General features: G+C 40.6%; 2 protein-coding genes across 5 annotated transcripts in view; both read right to left on the reverse strand.

The window, feature by feature from the left end:
• Nucleotides 1-18,071, reverse strand: part of LOC131458818 (glutaredoxin domain-containing cysteine-rich protein 2) — a 32,712-nt gene extending 14,641 nt beyond the window's left edge. The window contains exons 1-4 of one of the 3 annotated variants that reach the window (XM_058628104.1): nucleotides 18,056-18,071; nucleotides 16,207-16,282; nucleotides 4,645-4,708; nucleotides 3,151-3,258 (exon numbers count right to left, since the gene is read on the reverse strand). The gene's annotated coding sequence lies outside the window, so the exon portion shown is untranslated. Of the gene's footprint in view, nucleotides 1-3,150; nucleotides 3,259-4,644; nucleotides 4,709-16,206; nucleotides 16,283-17,529; nucleotides 17,639-18,055 lie in introns of those variants that run through there. The other 2 variants (XM_058628103.1, XM_058628107.1) reach the window with 2 other exon arrangements.
• plac8l1 (PLAC8 like 1) lies at nucleotides 18,063-21,576 on the reverse strand. 2 transcript variants are annotated; one of them, XM_058628108.1, is made up of 4 exons: nucleotides 20,198-21,576; nucleotides 19,510-19,721; nucleotides 18,558-18,694; nucleotides 18,063-18,201 (listed from the first exon to the last, which is right to left on the reverse strand). In XM_058628108.1, exons 1-4 carry the CDS (start codon nucleotides 20,221-20,223, stop codon nucleotides 18,070-18,072), a joined length of 507 nt encoding a protein of 168 aa, XP_058484091.1. In that variant the 5' UTR covers nucleotides 20,224-21,576; the 3' UTR covers nucleotides 18,063-18,069. The 2 variants fall into 2 exon arrangements, with proteins under 2 accessions (XP_058484091.1, XP_058484092.1); XM_058628109.1 differs by having other exon boundaries at nucleotides 18,119-18,201; nucleotides 18,571-18,694.
• Nucleotides 21,577-21,614: the final 38 nt, after the last annotated feature.

Consider the following 21,614-nt stretch of genomic DNA (forward strand, 5'->3'; position numbering starts at 1 on the left):
GGAGGTCCAGCCAGAGGCATCTCTGTGATTTTATAATCATTGGGATTAAAAAATCTACAAGTGACACAAAGCATATACAGTAGTACTGGAGACTGTGGCAGCTTCCTCATTGGCACACGCATTTCAAATCAAGGGGTAGGTTACCGTCTGTCACATGCTTTTAAAAAGTGGCTTGATTTTGTCATAAGAGTTCTTTGCTAGTGTGCTCATGACAATGTGAACACGTTGTTACGCAGGTGTAATATTTCCCTCGTAATATTTACGATCTTATTTAACAATGGCCAATTAGCCCGGAAGATAATTGAGTTACAAGCTATCCTGAGGAGAATAGGAGCATGTGTGGAGTGTGTGTGTGTGTGTGCCCATTTTAATGGCAATTAATCCATCTTCATGACATCAAAAGCACAGATGTCAACTTCATTGTGATTCTAGAGAATAAGTCAGGGGGGGAGAGGGCGGGTGTCTCTTGGCACTGTGGCTATATCTACACCAAATGTTAGAGCAATTGTTCTAAGACTGATTCATAAAGCCATTCGCCATATGTCTTGTCCTTCTGAGGGGAACCGGCGTGATTGCCAAAATGTCAACCTGTGGATGGCATTAGGAGAAAAAAAGTCAGAAGATTTCCCCAAACATATGAATTCATCTTTTGGGAAATCTTGGTGAATTGGTTATAAGATTTTGTCAAATATCTGTGAAGCTGTTGAGATATTGCAGCATTATGCATCTACAGATTGGCATTGCTGTGCATTTGCCCATGCTGTTGCTAGTATTTATTTAAGCGGTTAACTAGTACATTTAGCATTTTGACCTAACTGTATTGCCAAGAATTCCAATGACATTCACTTGTGCAGTCCTCAAAATAGAACACTGCACGCCTACAACATAATATATGATATGGCAGTGGTTCTCAAATGGTGTCTTGGGACCCCCGGGGGTCCATGACACACCGCCACAGGGTATATGACAAATTATCAGATTCATTCTTTAATCCTGATCCTGTTATATTGATTTACCGAATATAGATTGTAGGATTGTTCACAGATCGCGTCCATTATTCCACAACATGAGAGTGTCAAGAATTTTGGGATACTTGGCTGACATAATTAAGACTACAGACATATGCATGCAAACCAAAAATGAGAACACAAATCCTGCTGCTGTTGCAACAATTTTCTCTCAGTTTTTGACCTCGTCTTGACCAGAGGCGTTTTTTTTATTCCAATTCACACTGTAATGATTAAACCGTCTGTGATATAAAGCCAAAGCTTGTGCTCATACTGTACAGTCTGATTGTCAAGTCACAGCCACAGCATGCTGCAGTGCAAGCGTAAAATTGGCACGCCGGTCCCTGTGGATCATCCTGGCTATAGTCAATAAAAAAATGAAAAAAAAAAAAATGTCTGAAGGCTCCCAGGAAACAAGCGAGAATGCTAACAAGGCAGAAGCATGCTGCGTTCTTGATTTGTGCCATTTGGTTTGCCGAAAACTTTAAGAAAAAAGGTGATAAGGACAATATGGTTACTTTTACTTTTGTTAACTTCATAAAAAGGGAGAATTTCAGCCCTGCAAATCATAGTGTTTTCCCAGCTTTAGAAACACATCATCCTCTCATTGTCTTGACAGATGTAACTAGCTCTGACCCTATATGTCATCAGGTAGTAAGAAAATGGCGTGAGAGAGAGAGAGAGAGAGAGAGAAGACAGGAGAAAGAAAAAAGATCCCTTCTGCACCAGTGGCTACAAAGAATGAATGATGAGAATCCAAACCTCGACTTAAGACTGAGATGGATGGACCTCCTGACACATCCTGGTGGGACTCTTTCAACGTCTTAAGTTGTCTGTTAAGTTTTCTCTGCTACATCATATAAAAGACAGGAACATCATGGAGTGGAAACATTCTTAGCTCAGAGGAACACATTCTGTGAAACAAGAAGGACCCTGGAGACGACGTTCTCACTGACAGGAAACGCTAAATGTCTGCACGAAAGTTATTCCACCATCCAAACCCGAAGGATAGCCATGTCATTAGTTTTATCCATCTATTCCAAACCACGATGTCATGTCATGTCAGGGTATATTATGCAAACTTGAGATGGGCAAACCTCTCTGATTAGCATATTAAAGAATATCGCTGACAAATACACAATTCCTCCTTGTTAAACCTGGAATTAAATTGTCACACTGCGTCTGTTGTAACGGCGACTTAGGTTGTGATGGACATGGCAATTTTTGGAGCAATGTAAATGTGCAGTGAATGGACATATCCCTTAAACTACTTGGATAGTTTAAATTTAAAATCGGGTAACAACTCAAATTGGAGTCCAAAAAAATAAAGATTGATGTAAGGATCAGAGAACTGCAGTTTCAAATAATCCAGTAATCCATCAAGGAGCACAATAAAATATTACATTTATAAGATATTAGGAATTAAATGTAATGAATATGTACAAAGCAGTCATTATTGATCTAAGAATGATGAATAAGATGGCAGCATAAGACTGGCATGGCATGAATACATGTAATGATGAGTAAGCAATTGCTGCATTTATAAGAAGGATTTGTGATTGAAGATCACAGTGAGAAGCCTGTATGCTTTATGTCCCCTCACCTTTGTGAAGCAATAAAAATCAATATGGCCATTATCAGCATGGGTGAATGTGTCAGATTACCTCAGACTTTCATCTGATGAGCCGGAGTCACACTCAGAAAACTCAGATTATAGATAGATAGATACTTAGATAGATAGATAGATACTTTATTCATCTCACAGAGAAATTCACTATTATTATAGCACCACACTGGGCTGAGTCAAATAACAGATGAGGAGGAATGGCGGTGAGATGACTGTGTGTTTTGGCCAAGGAAGACGCTGGATTAACTAATAATACGCAACCTGGGCTGCAGTAGGGGAGGAAATAAACAGACAGAGTCTTGTTTGGTGAAAAAGGGAAGTAAAAAGAGTCACAATTATATAATAAAAACGTTTTCCCCCGTAACTAGTGGGCTTGTTTAATTGAACATCTGTGTGCCCTGTTTTTGTTGTTGGTTTGTTTGCAGAGAATCTTAAAAAAAAAGAAAAAAAAAGCAGAAAAACAGCAAAGGGAAAACTGAAGCAACATTTGGCAGCCTCGATAAATGATTTTCTTACTTGGCTTTGGAGGAGGACCAGGAGGACCAGATTGCAGCCACCCTTTCAAGAGGGTCTGGCAAAGACAGAAATGGCAGAGGCAGATGTCACTTGAGAAGATGGAGTTTACTGTGGAGTGAAATCAAGTAAACAGATCATAATTAATTTAATATAAAAACACGATGGCAGCACACAAAAGGTAGACGATTACTGTAGAATTGACATCCAGCACCTTCATATACATTCATGTATTACATTTTACAGAATATTGAAGTGTAACTTAAGCCCTCAACCACTTTCTATTTGTTTTGATAAAATCAGTCTAGTCATGTTATGTTGATCCAGGTGCAGATCTCCCTCCCTCCTACTCTCCCGCACTGCAGAGTGAGCTGCAGAAGGAGGTGTATTTACATTTTAATAAGTCATTGTCTGACACGGACATGGCAGCTAGTGAGTAAGATGTACAGTGAGCAGAGGAATGAATAGAGCACTGCTTTAACTAAAGTATTCCAGGAGTATATCATTTACCTTTTAAAAAGACACTTCAGCTAAATAACACAACATTTCAAATTACAGATGTCATACTGATAAGGATGTCTCAGTCTTTTAGTGAATTGCCTATTCACTAAAAAAGGCTGCAGTGTTTTAGAAATCTACTTTGTGATAATGTCATTTTTTTTGGAAATGAATTCCCACATTTGACACATTTATCTGTCATCTTAACTGTCTCACCCCTCCCTTTTAATGCTGCATTAGAATCGGTCTTATAATGGTATATCTGACAGTCCGGGGCTCGGGCTCGGCACTCGATCTAAGATAGTCCTTCACCCTGATGCAGATTTTCATTAATCATATCAGGAGAGAACTCATACTGTCTCTTGTGTCCTCTGTTAACCTTTTCTCTCTGCGGGGCCATTGTTCCGAGGCCACTTTTTCCTCTTTTGTCTTTGCACTATGCAACAAAAGCCTCAGGAAACTTAGAGAGAAGAGAAGAAAAATGGAATGTGTGTGCATTTGTAATTAAGATTATACCTGTCTACCTTAAATTTGTTATAGTTCACAGTACAATTATTAAAGCTCACGAAAAGAAATGAAACGTGAGCCGTCAGTTACAAAGTTCACAAGAAGAAAATCTAGATAGTTTCCTTCTCAGACTATTTCAGGATCCAAATAAATCTGCTCATGACCTGATGTTTATTTTTAACTATGAGCATGCAAAATGGGATCATTTTTGATTCCCTTTTGTTACAATTTTCTTGCAATACTTTTCTTCATAATCCTCAGTATAATACAACACAAAAATACAAACGCAAGACTGCGCTGGCATCTAATAAACATTTACTAATGCTAAACGTGTACAGCCTCAACACTAATTCATCAGAGAGGAGGCAACAGAAAGATGGAAACACTACTAGAACTGGAACATCTCGCAATGTTCAACCCTATGTGTGTGTTCATGTGTGCTAATGATTTTTTATTTTTTATTTTTAAGCACAGGAAAAAAAAGCAGCTTACCATCTTTTGGTTGGCCGTTGTTCTGCTGTACTGCCTGTTCTCAATCCAGCTCCTCCTGAATCCTCTACAATAAGCCCAAAACAAGAGATATCAGGCTGGCAACAAAAGACATGAATAAATTAATTCCAACGGACCTACAACAATGCAGCCATAGCTGGAGCAAAGCAAATGTCTGTGTGTGTACCAAATAGAAATTGGGACAGGAACAATTAAAAAAGGCTACTGGCAATGACAATCCATCATGTCACCAAAAATAGCACAGGCCTACTATGATATTGATAGAGTCTTCAACAGTTTTCAACAATCAAAATGTGTAAATGCATCAGAAGATAAAACTATATTCAAAACACACCAAGTTATAGCTTTCTAATGCAGCAGGTATCACATTATCTACACAACACAGTTGGTCGTCAATAAAATCAGGTTTGTGCGTTTAGCTCACAGCTCAAATGTGAACACTGTGAGTTCTCTCGACACACGTGTAGACACAAAATAATATATACTTAGCAGCGTGTGCAGCAGTCAGTCCTCTCCGGTTCCAGCCAAGCTACTGAATATAATATACTATATAGTCAGCATGAGCATGATTTCAAAGCAGGCACAGCTGTGCCAATTAGCTCACCTGTGACTGCTTTCATGAGCCGCCTTCACACCTGCACTCAATCATGCAGCTGAGTGCCAGCCACGCCCACCTCCACACATCACTTTTTTTTCTGAGTGCTTCATTGCTATACAGCGCCTGTTCTTTGAAGCTAATTTGCCATTTCCATAGCCATAATTATAATGCATCTATTACACCCAATTACGTAGGTTAGTTATTGGACCTTAAACACCACACATAAAAACTCAGTTTGAAAGGAAAGCTATGGGGAAAATGAGCCAACTCATCACTTCATTTCTAATAACAGTAAACATTTAATCTTTCAAGAATAAAGTCATAATATTATGAGGATAAAATTGTAATATTATTCATGCAAAATCTCAGATGATCAGCTGCGACCTGCTTAATGTTACATTTTGATTGGGGCTTCACAAATAAAGAAGTACTTTTTGTCATTATCTTTAGCATCGGGACTTTGAAAAGATTGGGATAATCTTTATAAGATAATATTACGACTTTATTCTCGTAAAATTATATGATGTTCTTCTCGTAATAGTACGACTCGGCCCTACTACTCTGTCGTACGATGCTTCTTCAATTGCACATGATGCGCTCCCATGTGATTGACAGCTTTCAGCGAACAATAGGTGCCTGGTCGCTGGTGCTGCCTGTGAATGTCCTTTTTCAGCAAACTGAGATAGCACCATGCAGCCAAATTGCAAATCTTGAGTTCATTCTGCAACCACAAGACTCTATGTCCACTTTTTGAATACAGCTAACTACACTGTGCACTGCGTCGCAAATCGCATTCATAGTCCTTTCAGAACACTGAGGCTGAACAGTCATGCACCACCATGGCTGATGATGTTTTTTCCCTAACTCTTTCCCTCTCCTTACTTTCTCCCCCACCGTGACCTCCTCCCTCTAAACCCAATTTATCTGCCATGCACATATGCAGGTCGCCTCCTTTTCTTCAACTCCAGTCTGACTCATCCTGACTCTCAGTAGCACTGTGACGGTGAGTCTTCTGTTCTATAGGGTTCTCTACATGATTGCTAAGCATGGATAGAGTGTGACAAGATATGTCATGGAGACAGAACACTTGGGGGGAAAAGATGGGGGCAGTAGAGAAATTGGTATTGTTTGATAATAAGGGAGAAAGAGAAATGTTCAACAGAAATGTTAAAATATTGACAAGAAAACCAGCTTATGGATCAAATGATCATTATCAACAGGGATTGACAGTTACCAGTGGGCATTTCGGTCACTCTAATCATACTGGGAAAGCGTTATAATTACTATAGCCATCAGATAACACCTTAACCACATTTATTGGCTTTAATGTAACTGTGTCAATGATAGATACATATGAGATAGAAGTTACATTTGCTCATTTACAGTGGTTTCTTACTGTAACATATGAATGGATTGAAAGTCTGGTCCAGGAGAGCAACTTGCAACTTTCATAAAACGGATTATTGTGGGAAAAAAGGTGTAGACTTCAGTGAAATACTAAAAGTTGTTTCTCGTAGGGGAAATCATAGCATAATTAGATAAAGGGTGACAGTTTTCACAGCGTGTTATTAAATTGTTGAAATGTGTTTCCAGAAGATATTGTTGTATCCTGGCTGCAGCAGTAGAGGCCCTGGGCCACACGGCGGTAAAGTGGCTCGCACTGTTGCCTCACAGGCAGAAGGTCACGGGGTTAAATTCCAGTTCAAGTGAGAACACTGAATGTGAGAGTGAATGGTTGTATGTTGGCCCTGCAGTGGACTGGTGACCTGTACCCCCACCATTTGCCATGTCAGCCGGGATTGGCTCCAGCACCCTTATTTATTTACAACGAGACAATGTGATGTTGTCAGGTATAGTACTTGTATTTTATTTGTATTTATTTTTTTACCATTCCAGCTAAAATAGTAAGGCTAAAGCCAACTCTGCAGCTCCAAACACTAATAATATGTGTCCAAAAGCCCCAGATTTACACACCATCATGTGGCTTTACTTCAATCATTTGAAAGTTTGGCAGAAAACTGCACCGCTGAAGTAGCATAGTATAAATCCTTGAAGAAGGATTCTGTGTTGTCATTTGAAATGTGAAACTTCTACTGTTTTACTCCGTTCTGTGCTCTTCTTTCTTTCTTTAGTCGTCGTGTAAAATCAATACCTTTTCATTTCTGCTCTGAAACAAGGAATCAACACAGAAAAAAACTACACAGTGCTGTTTCAAGTACTTTCAAAGCTGCACTCAAGTTATTTTCATCATCAATATGCCTGACAGTTATTTTCTATTACATTTCTGTCAATCGGCGGTGGAGACCAAAAGTAATGGGCTAGTTTATTGAATAAAAGACAACGGGAGTGCAGAAAATCATTCTTTGTTTTATTCAAATAGTTTTTTGGTGCAAAAACCTCTTTCCTGACTGTTACAGTATATATTCAGGTTTTTTTTTTACTACAGTTATAAAGATAGTACTCTAACTTGTTCTATATGCAAATGCAGCCTATTTGTAAGGCTATAATCATTTAGTCGCCTTTCTTAAAGGGCTAATTAGGGTTAAATTGCTGCAGGGATGTGGTCATGTTCACAGACAATCCAATGACCACAAGAGTGGAGGAAACGAGGAAGCCTCAAGGACACTTTGCTTTTGAAAGGCACTAAGGAGTTATTGATTTTTTTCCCGTTCACGTGTATTAGTGGTGAGCGAAAACCACCTTGCTGTGCTCTTAACAACAATGTCCAACATTAGCTTTCGTTTCCTTAAGTGTTTTCGTGCTAATAAAGTAATTATTCATAAACTAAAGCCTTCTTCCACAGCCATACAGAATAAAATATGTTTAAAATGAGTTCTGCTCTTAGTTCTACCCCAATAATTACAGTCAATGAAACACTTTTACCCATTGCTTCTTACTTCAAGAGGTCATTTCTTGAACTTTGTCTTCATTTCTGACTTGACACCTTATGTTCATATCTCTCTTATCTTATTATTTTATGTTATTAATGCAAAGGTGGCTCTATTGTAACAGCGCAGGGCATTATTGAGGCAAAAATTCATATCCCTGGGAAATGGTTAAGTGCCACATTCGCTCCATTCGCCTGCTTTGTCACGGACGGGGAAGGAGGGCATCTACAAACATGTGTGTTCCTATGCAAATGTGGAGTCAACTTTTGCAAGAAACAGAGAGAGGCAAAAGGAACTGTGCTGCACAAACATCAAAGAACACATGAACGCTTTAAGTAGACTAAAATACTGCACTCCTCACTACCTGTCTGAAAGATCTGAGGTGCCCGTCAGACTTGGCTGTCATTTTGTTTTCACCCGCGTTTGATTTCACTTGGAGTCTGTGTGTTTCTGCCTGTCTCTGCACCTCCTCTCATCCTCGCCTGCTCATTTCCTTACATTGTTCAACCAAATGTCAACAATGAAATGTCAACTTATTTACCCCCCACACTCCAACTCGTCACAGAAACACAGAAGGGGATGAGTGAGGAGATTAGAGGCTTCATTCTACTTCCCTCCCTCTCACATAATATACAAACATTTGCTCTCCGCCTGTCTTTGTCTTTCTGTGTCTGTCTTGCTTTTTTATTTGGGGGGTCTCCTCTGATGCTCAAATTCTCATCTGTGCTGACAAAAGGGATGAGTGGTTGTAGCCCGGGGGCCAGAGCTTGTTGCTCATTTTCTGGTTTTCTGTCGGGCTCGCTGCAGGTCACACTCACGACAAAACCACAGACGTAGTTACCTGGAGAGCTTTTAGTCCACGCTGGGATGGCACACACACAAACTACACACAAACACATACACGGTCCTCAAGCCTCCAGACAGACTGATGTTCACTGATGTCCCTGTGAGTGGGAGTGAGTGCAGTGTTCTATAATTGAATCCCTGCTGCCACTGTGTACCTCACTCTCTTTGTCTCTCACTGGGGCAACAATCACTCACAGTGTCTCTCACAGTCAGTGTCTCCCCTAAAGTATGTTTATTTGCTGTCATCGCTCGTCTGTTGGGATATTCTTCCTTTGTATGTCTCTTTATTTGACCTAGTGTCTTTCCTTCACATTTGTTTTTCCATTTTTTTTCCCAGGGTTAAATAACTTTTCTGACTATTTTTATGAATACATGCACATGCATCAAGTACTGTTTGCATGTATACTCACATTTCGACACATTTGTGTGTGTGTGTGTCCTCTGTGCACTGAATGACACTTCAACCAGTCAGTTTCCTCCATGCCTCATTGCTCCTTCTCTCTTTTATTTTCATTTGATTGACGCGTCATCCTCAAAAGATGTTTGCATCGGCCCGACACTCTAGATTGGACACGCTTGCACGATCCCAGCCTGCCTGGGCTGTGTTTATAGAGAGACAGGCAGTTTGGTTCTGGTTTATTTATACTCTCCAGTAGTCGTTCCCTCTCTGGAAACCGGTGTTTTGATTTGACGTCGTAACACATGAAAGGATCTTCAGAAGTAACATTATCTTTGGTATTTTGTTTCACTGTCTTCAGATTGTGTCAAACGCACAGCACTAAGGTTAATACTGTATTTGTCTTAAACACAAACGCATCACACTGGGGCAGAATATGCACAAAATAACTACCTTGACGATGAATAAATGGTTTTTCAAATCCTCTGTTTGAGCCACAACAATTACACATTTGCTTTATCTGTTGGTAAAAATGGGAAATGATTTTTTGTTTGAGCTCATTCAAATCAATCATTATTCTGAAAAAATAATAAACGACAAGTAATGAAAAAGTAAAGAAGACGCAGCCTGCAGCTTGATCTTCTGCTAATTCTTAGAAAATCCTTAGAGAAACAATGAATCTGGGTTCATCACTGTGTGGATTTGGGGAAACAAAGGCACAACGTGCTACTTTGACACTATTAATATTAATTGTAAACTGTGCAGAGCTAAATATTTCAAATGTAAAACATCTCTTAATTAATAATTCAAAGTTGTCTTTTGCTTTATTTAAACTATTATCTTTTGGCGACATTTTTTCTAGCTTGCAGAGCATGTTTTTTTTCTTAATTCTAAGCAGCCTTTGTCCTCATTTCATTATTTATTAATAATCTCCAAGCAATAACATATCAGTGTGTGCTTTCATTTGGACAACGTGTCCTTTCACAACTGATGGTCGTTCTCTGAAAAGACATCGTTGTACACGTTCCACTATATTGGATGTAGCTTAATACTGTGTTTAATACTCACTATGCATCAATGACAAGGTAATACCACACACAAGTGTCACGAGGGAAACCTGAATCTGAACCTTGAATACTGGTGAATTAATCAGAGCAGATGATTTCAGCTATTAATCACAGGGCTGTTGCATGGAAACTAGGACTATTATTGGAAGCATCCAAGTCATGTAAACAGACTGGGTCTGATTACTAACAATAATCAGATTTTTGTATGCGTGTAAACATTGTCTAGTCATCCAACTGAAATATGACACGTAAGTTAGAGAGCTAATGAGGATTAGTATAGACTTTGAAATTTGGGCCTTTTTTCTTTTCTCCTGCTTTGAACTGAGCTATAGATCACACTGACACGGAAAAACAACTCTGATTTAAAATTACAAACAATGAATGTCACGTAAATAACAGGATAACGATACACTTCTGTACACAACATCACCAAAACAAGTAACTCAAATGTAACATGTATAGATCCTCAATTGTTCTGTAGCTGATGTGTTTAAAATGACAAAAAAAAAACATCTGAAGCTGCTCTACAAGTCTAGCACGGGATAAATCAAAGAGGGAAGAGGGTGAGGGGTGACGAGCGTGAGAGAAATGAGGGATAGAGAGGATGAATCCCAAATACTGAGCATCACCACTCACTCTCACACTCTCTCCCTCTCTCCATCTATCCGTGCACTGCTGTCACAGTTGCACGCCAACATGTTTTTCCACACTTACCAAGGCACTGCAGTCTTTTGACATGTGGTAATCATACACACAGGTGTGCATGTGCATGCTTTCACACACACATACACGCACACACACATTCACACTCAATGCCGAGGTGCCAGCAGATGAAAGAACGCCTACATCAATGGCTGGACGGTGGAAGTGCATAGAGATAAAAGCATTATGCAACAACACATGCCAACTTGTAACAATCCTTCAATTTATGTCAGCTATGAGGCTCCACACACACACACACACACACACACAAAGAGGCACACCTGGCTTTCAACTGATTCCAATGTAAACCCACTGGCAGAGCATTTCGACACTCAGAGCAGATGCCAAAACCTAACCTAACCTAACCATAACCCTAAAACTAGGTCTTAAAAAAGGCAAGAAACCTTTTAAAGTGGTGAGGAAAGGAATGGAAAGGAAAGGAAATCATCAGTACACAACTCCTTATGTGGACATCCTGGGTGTGTGATAGTATAGACGTATTTCCAAATTTCACAAATTCAATCCGATTATAAACATTTTTGCTCAGGTTTGCTAATATAGTTGGTGAAAATCAGATTGAAACTGAAAAAAGGGATATAAGACAATCTATGTTGCACATTCTTATAACCTCTGTATATACTGTACGTTTTAACATAGTAATGGGGGGAAAAAGCAGCCCAAGTGCTCTGTGTTCTAAGGGTTGAGTCACATAATATTTGCTTCAACTATATGGTAAACATGTGTCATGTCATGTGACAAAGAAGTGTCCTCTGTCCAAAGGGTGATGGTTGGCAATAGCATGGTGGAGTTTTGCATTTGTGGATTAATGCAATAATCAGAACACATTAATATTTATAAAGAGTGATTAAACTAGACTGAGATTTGTTTATGCTTGTGAAACAAAGACGCACGATATGTTGCATAACACGCATAGTGACATAAGACTGATAGACATTTAATCAGTCACATGAAAAATCCTTCCTTCTTATTTTTCTTCTCAATCTACAGTCTGGATTTTTTTTTTTCTTTAAATAAAATTGTCTCAATATAAGTTCCTAGCAAACAAGAAGACTGGCAGAGTTGTTTATTTATACAAGCTCTCTCCACCTTTCCTTGCAAGCCGTTGTCTACTGCTGACTGTACTGAGACATATGGCAGAGTACTCGTGTCAGAGCTGCATATGTCATATCAGCTAGTGGTAAATAAAGTGGACACTGAACAGTAAATCTCCCAGGACAATGTAAGGGCTGGTCGACACTGACAGCTCCGACCACTCTGTGCTGTCTTACGGCACAAAAATAAATATTTTTGTCCGGGGGGGGGGGGCTGTCATGCAAGATGAAATGCAATGCAAATATGATATACTGTGTTCCTTTACATCGGTGCTTCCCAAAACTTTCTGTGGTGACCCACTTTTTTTTTTTTAAAAAAGGTGGGTAACTCCGCCTGACAGTCACTGGGCTGAAGTACAGAGGCAGGGGTTTGTGATGCCTCTCGCGATCAGCGGTACTGTCTCTAAATACACCAGACTCCTCTGTTAAATATTGAGATTTTAGACATTTCCTTGGTAATTGTTGGAGATTAACACACATTTTTAGAATTGTTAAGTCTTTTTAACTGATCTACAGTTCGCCATTGTTCGGCTTGATTTTTGTCTTGGACGTCACTTCCTGTGACGGCACCTCACCAGAGCAGGTACTACCAGGCTGAGGTCCTGCCCTGCCATAGAGTGGCTACATAAGCACATGCTTTCATGTGAAGTGATTTTTTTTTTATTAAGAATTCACTTTTTTCAGAGCGAAATGGGGGTGGGGGTGGGGGAATATGAAAAAAATCATCACCTAAACACCCGCTTTGAAGTTGTCACAAGAGAGGCCACCGTGACACCTTCAAAGAGAGTGTTTATCCCCCCGGGTTTCCTGTTGGACGCTTAGGACCGCTTGCATCATGTGGCGTGTGTCCTTCAAGTCTGCAGGGATTAGTCGGTTGCATCCTTGCACAACAAGAACGCTGCTAGAGAATCCCTTCTCAGTCCCAACATCGCAAATCAAAATGTGCACGTTTTCAGCTGCGAGGGGAAGATTTAAAAAGGCCAGTAATGACATGTGAGCCACCACTGGAACTCCACAGGTGCCCAAAGAAAAGGGGGAAATGTTGTGGAAAATTACAACTTGACAAAAAAAGGGACCGGGGAGGAAGTGCATAAATCAGCATCCTGGCATAACTGTGCAAAGGTTCAACGCGAGAGAGAGAGAGAGAGAGAGAGGGGAATTAATCAAGAAAATTATGTAGCAGCTACCTTTTCTAGGGTGCTCAAACGAGAATGAGTGACATTCTCCACATTTAACCGAGAAGCATTTCATCTTCTGTATATTTTTCAGAAAGTCTTAATACTCACGCAGTTTCTCTCTAATCACCAGTTACAGAAACCTAGACTTCAGCACTTAACTCTGAGCTTTGTGTTACTCACAAAGTGGTTTTAAGAGTTACATATTCCATGTATGTCCTCATTTTGCTTCAGCTCACAGATAAACGTGCTCAAATGGAACGTGACCAATACAAGAAATACAAAGCGATCCCAGTATTGTTGCTGGCCCTAAAATATAAACTACTTGTGAACAACCGTCACTGTTTAATGACCTCAAAGGACACAAAGCACACTCTATGAAAGAAACAATTGTCCCTCTTCTTGTCAAAGCATGGCATTTAAGGACATAATTCTTTAGCAGAGAAGAGTGCAGTCTTTGTTGTGGATCAAAAACTACAAAAGCAGGTAAATCTCTTGTATAATAACCCCAGTATATGACAGTGGTTTTAAAAGTCAAATCCTTCTTTCAACAAAATCCTCCTCCTGTCTGTCTTTAGAGAATAAATCTTTAAAACCTCCCCCTGCTTAGTCTAAAAGGAGTGGAGAGGTGAAAATAAATTCAAAGCTTCCATTATCACACACAAACACACACACACACAAGACATGTCTGCTCAGAGCGAACACACTGCTGCACAAAATAATGCCTATAGCCTGCTGTTTGAGGGAGCTACTAAACAGCAGCTGGATGTAGACACGTACAAGACAGAAGAACAAAACCGAAACACACAGAAAGGGCAAGGATGGAACATACAGTATCACATGAGAGGAACTGTGTGTGTGCGTATGTGTGTGTGTTATGTAAACCCCAGGTGGTGCTTGTTGTCCTGGATAGAAGTATCACCAGGGGGACAACTGTGCCAGCTTAGCAGGTCTCTCCACACCTCTCTACTGTTATGTCCTTTCTTTTTAGTCAAAAACACACGCAATGATGAGGAGTCAGGAAGGAAGAAAGGAAGGAAGGAAGGAAGGAGGGAAACAGAGAGAGGGGGCAATGGTTTAAAGGTGAAATGTGAAGGGTGAGTGAATCTGATGAGTAAAAAGGAGAAAAGGAAAAAATGAAAGAAACTACAGGAGAGGAGATACTGTTCAAGAGGTAGAGACAATAAACTATAAAGGAAGGCACTCCACAATTCACCACTTCATTTCATTCATTTGCGCTATATATTCAACATGAGAGGCTATTCATATGTTTCTATCGCAGTGTTTCATCTGCATGAGTAACAGTTTAGCCCGAGCACAGTCATGGGAGGAGCCTGTTTAGCTGCATCTGAATACATCACACCTGCCTGCCCCCACATACACACTACCCTGTGGGGGCTGTTGTCAATAACAGCCTGTACTTTACACCTGATGCCTCTGTAGGGATAGTCGTCTTTCTGCTGAGGCGGCAGCAGCAGCAGCAGCAGCAGCAGAAGTTTTATGGTCCCTATCCAACTGCTGACTTGGGACGGGCCTCACCGTTCCAAATCGTGACCTCTACTACTGCTGTGGAGGTGCAAACTCTGACCCCAGATCAGCACTTAAGACTAATGTCACCCTACAGAGTGTGCTGTGAGTGAGGTAAACAGTGAGCTGGGGCAAGTACTGGGGCAACGCTGCCCTCTAATGGCGCACACACAGACGTATATCTTATATAGATGACGTAAGGCTATGCAGGCTGAGTGTGTGTGAGTGTGTGATGTAATGAACAGGGGCAGTGGTTGGGGTTGAAGTGCAGTCACATTTATTTCATACATGAGACAACATACAGCACGTTTGAATTGAGGGAATTTGGGTTTGTGGTGCTCACAGGGAGGAAACGCTGACAAGTGCAATAATCATCTAATTCCAGAAACACTGCCCCCACAATAATGATAACAATAATGCTGGATAAGCTGCAGGCATCACTGAAAGTGTTTCTATAGGGACTGTTATTCCTTTTGTCGGGAGCTCCAGTGAAGCTGTTAACAACCAGGTCTCTATATTATATGGCGATGTACAGACTGGTGTACGGTTAAATGTGCTTTTTTTGCAGCTCTACTAAGTCCTCATGTTGGTACTATGAAAAAAGGGATGTAAATATAGATATTAAGTTTAAATGAATAGTGGGACATGCAAAGCAAATAGATTTCCAATTTAACTATCAGAGTTTTTCCTAATGCTGAGGTGATAACATCTGGAGATGCTACACGGTGCCTGAAGGCAGCGCTGCTCGAGGCAGCTCCTGCTCGCTAAAAACCCCACAAGGCAGAGAACAGAGGATCTGCCGGAGCATTTATCCATCCTGGTGTCATCAGGGAACACTGGGGCCCTATAGTTTCAGTATATTTAACGCCTGTTTTTAAACGGTATATAGATATTGCAGCTTCCTCATCAGTATGATTATATTCTATATTTTTGAGCTACAAAGATGTAAAGATGTATTTTAAGAATGTTGCTCAGCTGGGATTATTTGAATTGCAAAAATGTGTATGTGTTTGCCGATGCTTCTTTGATCTGTATGGGTACAGCGTGGTATATTACAGGCTGGCTGTGTGAATTCTGAATTAAAAATGTCCACAGAGGGACACAAACTATCGAGTGAAACACCTCACAGTGGAAAGCAATGTGGTTTTTTCTCTCAGGGTGTAGCACAAGAAAGAAATATGTGCAGACCAATGTCTGGAATTGTTTGTCCTGGTGTTACAGGTGTGAATTACCTTTGTTTTTGGAGGCTTTGGTTTGATTCGGATTGTCCTTGGTTAGGGATGAGGACGTCCGACGCACTCAGACCGCCTAAAAAATAACCAGATGTGAGAGTAACAGTGACTTAAAAATCACATTGATTGTCATTCTGCAGATTAACTACATGAAGAGTGAAGTGCACTATGAATAAATAGGACTTGGGTTTTATAATTCACATCTGTAGAAGTTTACAAATTACATATTTGGCATTTAAGGACCCATCTGTTTGTGGATAAATAACATTTTCATATCCATCCTTGCCGGGTGGCATTTCAGGTTCGGGGGAACCGCAGCCATCAGGACAGGATTAATGGTATGATTGAACAGCCTGAGGCTGAGTCGGGGAACAGGATGAGGGAAAAGAAGAACAGGAATATGGAAATAGACTTTGTCATCATCACACTGTACTTGAACTGTTGAACTGCAATCTGAGCTCCACTGTGGCTTAAGACAGGTGGTTTGCATACTGAATGGAGTCGCAATATTTCTGAACATCATCTTCCCTCTTTGTCTGAGGGCGATCTGTACACATTGAATGTCTGGTGACGTTTTGGTACACGAGACTGACTTAATGTGAGCGCTTCGCAGAAATCGTAACAGGATTTCACCTCATCTGTGTGCTTTCTGTCCACAGAAACAGGCTTGGTGCACAGCAGCCATTTTGACAGGTCACGCGAGGACAATCACAGGTTGGCACGATGGCTGAGTTCCACTTAGCTTTCTCATCAGGGTGCGTGCTGGTTCACCTGCACACTGTCCTGACCATTGTTAATGTGTTAAAAGTAACACCGGAGCTTTTCCTGCTAAAATGTACCAAAATGGCTGCTGTGCAAAAAGCCCATGAAGTGTCAACAGCGATCTTGATGTTTTTTCGACGGATACGTTACTTCTCAGGGTGTCTGTGTTTTCAATTTCCCTTTACCTGCATTATAAAGACATATCTGAGGCTTACGTTTCTAAAACAACTGAAACTAAACATGCTTAGACACCAGAGATGGTGATTATTCTCGTAAGAAATGAGTCAGCTCGATCGTCAGCAGGTTTAACTAATACACAATAAACTGCTTTGGTTCTGATCTAGTCTTGATATCTTGTTGGGGTTAAGGTATTCACATAACATTCAGAGTGGGCTTTTTTGGTATCTGAGAGTGGACAGCACAGTGATCAGGTGGTTAATACTATTGCGGATAAGGATCTTGGTCTAAATCCCAGCTCAACTGGGGCCTTTCTGTGTAATTTCTGCGTTTTCTCGGGGTATTCCGGCTTCCTCTCACAGTCCAAAGACTTTGGAGACTCACCATAGGTGTGAATGCAAGCTTCAGTGATTGCCACTGTTGTCTCTGCATCCCAGTGTCAGCCGAGAGTGACTGTGACTCCAGCTCCACCTGTGACTGTCAAAGATTTAAGTGGACCGGGTAATATATGGATGAACGGTGTCTGAGAATTACATCAGATTCTCGGTGCTACATGTATCTGCTCCCAGTGACTGCTTCTGCAACTACACAAACATGTTCTTTGCATCAGCACTGAAAATGCAGTTGATGAATCGTTGAATGAAGAAAAACAGCCATGGGTCCACTCTTAAAATAAGTCCAACAGCAATATTTAACAACGCTGGTTGTTTACCCCATTAATCAAGGCTTAGGCTGGGGTTGGAGAGGCTTGATTTATTGTCCAGGGCATCCTCAGGGGCTTTTAGAAGTAAATTTGAACCTTATAGTATCGATTCTTCATGCGATTCATACCACAAATCACAGCAGGTCTTAGGCAGCCTCTGTCGAATTGTAAAAAAAAAAAAAAAAAAAAGGGAAAAGACTCATTTACTCTCTGGAGTTTCCTCAGGAGCACTCAAGGGCAGTGGACACATGATATGTCTGAGTCTTCATTCTCCACTTCATCTCTCTTATCATCTGACACGTAGCCAGAGGGTAACAGCAATACACTGTGGTCCAGTCCTCGCACACACTCCCCTGTGGATACACATGCACACACACATGCAGTTCAGAACCATTTTAACACAGAAAACACAACAATATAAACACAGAAATTCACTGAATAGTCACTCTAATGCTGCAAGTTTGACATTATTTTAGTGTCCAATCTAAAAACTAGCTTGTGACAAGTAAATCACCCAATAATTATTTTGTCACCTTTATTTGCTTTTTGCAAAATGACTTTACAGATAATGTCCTATGAGCAGAAACCATGCTGTGAGTGTTTTCATGCCGGTGTCCTTAGGGGGCAATTAAATAAGTAGCACAAATCTTCACTCGCTCCCACTGGACAAATATGATTTTCCTTTTTGCAAATGTACATGCACACTCACCCGTATCTTGTACCTCTCTCTGATCCCAACTCGCATGGCAAAAGTGGAACCTGGTAACAGCGGCATGCACAGGCACTCACCGTACTGGTGAGCTAAACTCAGGTCTAAACAGCAGGGCACCAGAGCTCCAAGAATACCTGCAAGCATAGACAGGTGGACACAGTGCACCTTCATTCTCAATAAAAGCAAAAGCATTTCCAACTAATTAAAGTTGGGTAAAATATGTGCAACAGAGACCTTTTGTATTTAAAACAGTGTAGAGTGTGGTTGCTAAAGATTCTGGAACATGGACACATACTGTAGTGTTTCTTATACGTGCACATACACATACATAATTCATGCCATCAACAGGTGGAGAATGAAAGTGCAAGTGTGTCTGCAGCAGCAGCAGTGAGACTTAAAAACATCATATATATATCCACCAACACCATGTGTGGGAAAGAGAAACAGAGAGTATTAGCTGACCTTGGTTGTAGGTTTCTGTTTTGCTTCCCCGTCCAGAAAAAAATTAACCACACCAGTATCAATCATTAACTTTGTCTGCTTTATTTCGGTTCATATTTTAAAGCTTCTCCATTGCAAATCCTTTTTTTCTTTCTTTACCTTTCCTCTTTTGAGAGGGGTAGTGAGGATTGTCAGGTTTGTTTGTGTTCTGCATTTCTGTACAATAGCTGCAGCTCACTGTGTTTGACTAACTCTGCTGGGATGATACTCAGTATATCATGGCCATTTTATGACTTAATATGACCAATTTTCTTACATAAATAAGTCATAATGCATTTAAAAAAAAAATTGTCACTGTGTATGTCATGTAATAGATTACATGAAGTTAATTTTGCAGAAATGTTCATTTATAATAACAATACTACGATGATAATAATGCAAACACACAAAAAGTGATGGTCTTGAACTCGTACACTGTGTTGTGTTGTTGTGTGCTCATGTTACATACATGTAGTTTTGTCTCCACAGATGTCGAACAAGCCGCTGCTCCAGCCTCCTCCCGTCTGCGTGACAGTGGTGATGGTGGTCGTGGTGACGCCGAGTCCGGGCTGTGTGATTATAGGGTCTGTCACTGCAGAGGTGTTGTTTGACCTCGGGTGAGTGAAACTCTCCTCCTCTTCAAACTCCGATGTTGAGTCTCTGGTAACCGACAGTCCCGGTCTAAAATTGTGAATATTTTTTTTTTTCTCAATTAATCTATTTTTAGATAGAAAGTTGAGTAATGAATTCACAATTCAATATGCCAGTGATAGTGTAACCTCAGGCTGAATATGAGGAAAAAAAACTGCCTCGAATGAACCAATTAGTCTGCAAGTGAGAATTTAATTCATTCAGCTAATTTCATCTTTCTTTGAACGGCATGTTTTTCATTCAAACGAGCTTTCCACAAACACAGCACCACAATTACACCAATGGATCCAACTCATATTACCAAACCACCATTAAACTACATTTTATAACAGAACACATACATATTCATGCTTTCATCTCATTTAGGACTTACACAACGTTCATACAAGGCACACAAGGACAAATAAAGCAACAACAATAGAAGAGAATGAGTAAGCTATTGGCTGTACTCCATTGTGCTCAGTGGTGACAACACTGTGTACCACCAGGGACAAAGAAACACTTACTGGTGTGTGACTGTCTTCTGCTCCATGACTAGAAGCTCCTGGCATTCAGCGAGGGGTGAGGCGAGGAGATGAAAAGAGGAAAGGGTGAGCAGGGGAGTCAGCGAAAAAGGAGGTGGAGGGGGAGGTAGAATGACACTTCCCTACTGAGAGGGTGTGTGTCGGAGCAGATAAACCAGCAGTTGTATGACTCGGCCAGAAGCTGTGTGACAGAGATAAGTCATGCATTAGTTGTCTTCTGTGTGATGAGACTTTACAGTGCCCCCTGCTAGTAGAGCCAACGCAGAGAGGGCAGATACACATCGTAGTACATGGACACAAAACAATATCAGGGACAAAATAATAAGAATCTTTGCCTGTACCACACATAAGCACAGCAGCAGGTCAGAATGTTACAAAGATGCATTCAATCCTGTACAGTGAGAAATTAAATCAAGTTACAAAATATTCATTCTCCTTTGCAAAACTATACACGCACAAACTGAAATGCAAGAAATCTAATCTTGTACTGTGTTTGACCTATGACTCCCTCCAATAAAAATGATGTGTTTAAACAGATGTACATTGAAATGTTAGACTCACCTCTAAGGCAGGAACACAGCATCGCACAGTGAGGAGCCAGGAAGTGAAAGACGCATTTTAGAAGTAATGAAACACCTGTGGTTCATGTTTAGAGGGGACAGACACTTTCCTGAGTACTGAAATTGACCTTTACACATAGGCTGATGCAGCACAGTGTACGTGTGTGTGTGTGTGTGTGTGTGTTTGAGAGAGAACAAAGGAGTTTTACGTGGTGGAAGGTCACATACTGAAACCACCATGGTTTGGAGGCTCCGTTCACACACTCACATGCAAAGTGGCGTTTAAGAAGTAAAGAATCTTGTCGCTACTCAGCGTACAAAGTGTTCCCTCTTTTCTGGAGAAAATCACTTTTCAATCTGGATCCGCCTGTGGATGACAAAGTAGTAGAAGATGAATGGATTTAATACTCTGTAGTGTCAAAGTGCTAACTTTATACAACACTAAAGACTAAGAACTCTCTTGATGACAGAAGTTTTAAGTCAGCACGTAGAGGAGCCACTCTGCCAGTAAATGCAACTTGCGAGTCTTCTTCTTGGGTAAAACTTTGCAGTGTCTGCACACCAGGATCTTCAGACCATGGAAGATCCTTTTAAGGTCTGAGACTGGAGAGTCAACTAACTGGCTGCAATCATGCATGGCTTTCAGCATTGATTTGTGTGAGTTGCAGTTGCACTCCTGAGTGTTCTTTTGGACTGTACGCTATAACATTCAGTGTTTGAAACACTGAAATCTAAAGCCACATAATTTATTTGATATATCGAGTAAAAGCCTCCTGACTTAAGACTTCTCATCGCTTACAAACAGCCTCATCACAGCAGATCTCATGATGAAGAGGAGG

The sequence above is a fragment of the Solea solea genome, chromosome 4 (assembly GCF_958295425.1).
Source record: "Solea solea chromosome 4, fSolSol10.1, whole genome shotgun sequence".
NCBI classification, from domain to species: Eukaryota; Metazoa; Chordata; class Actinopteri; order Pleuronectiformes; family Soleidae; genus Solea; species Solea solea.

Excerpts from the sequence above, each read along its gene's own strand:
- plac8l1 (XM_058628108.1), bottom strand. The coding sequence starts at position 20,223 with ATGGAGCAGAAGACAGTCACACACCA. Across the intron at positions 19,722-20,197 it reads CAGAAGACAGTCACACACCA|ACCGGGACTGTCGGTTACCA; the intron begins GTAAGTGTTTCT and ends TCACAATTTTAG. Across the intron at positions 18,202-18,557 it reads GAGAGAGGTACAAGATACGG|GGGAGTGTGTGCGAGGACTG; the intron begins GTGAGTGTGCAT and ends GTGTATCCACAG.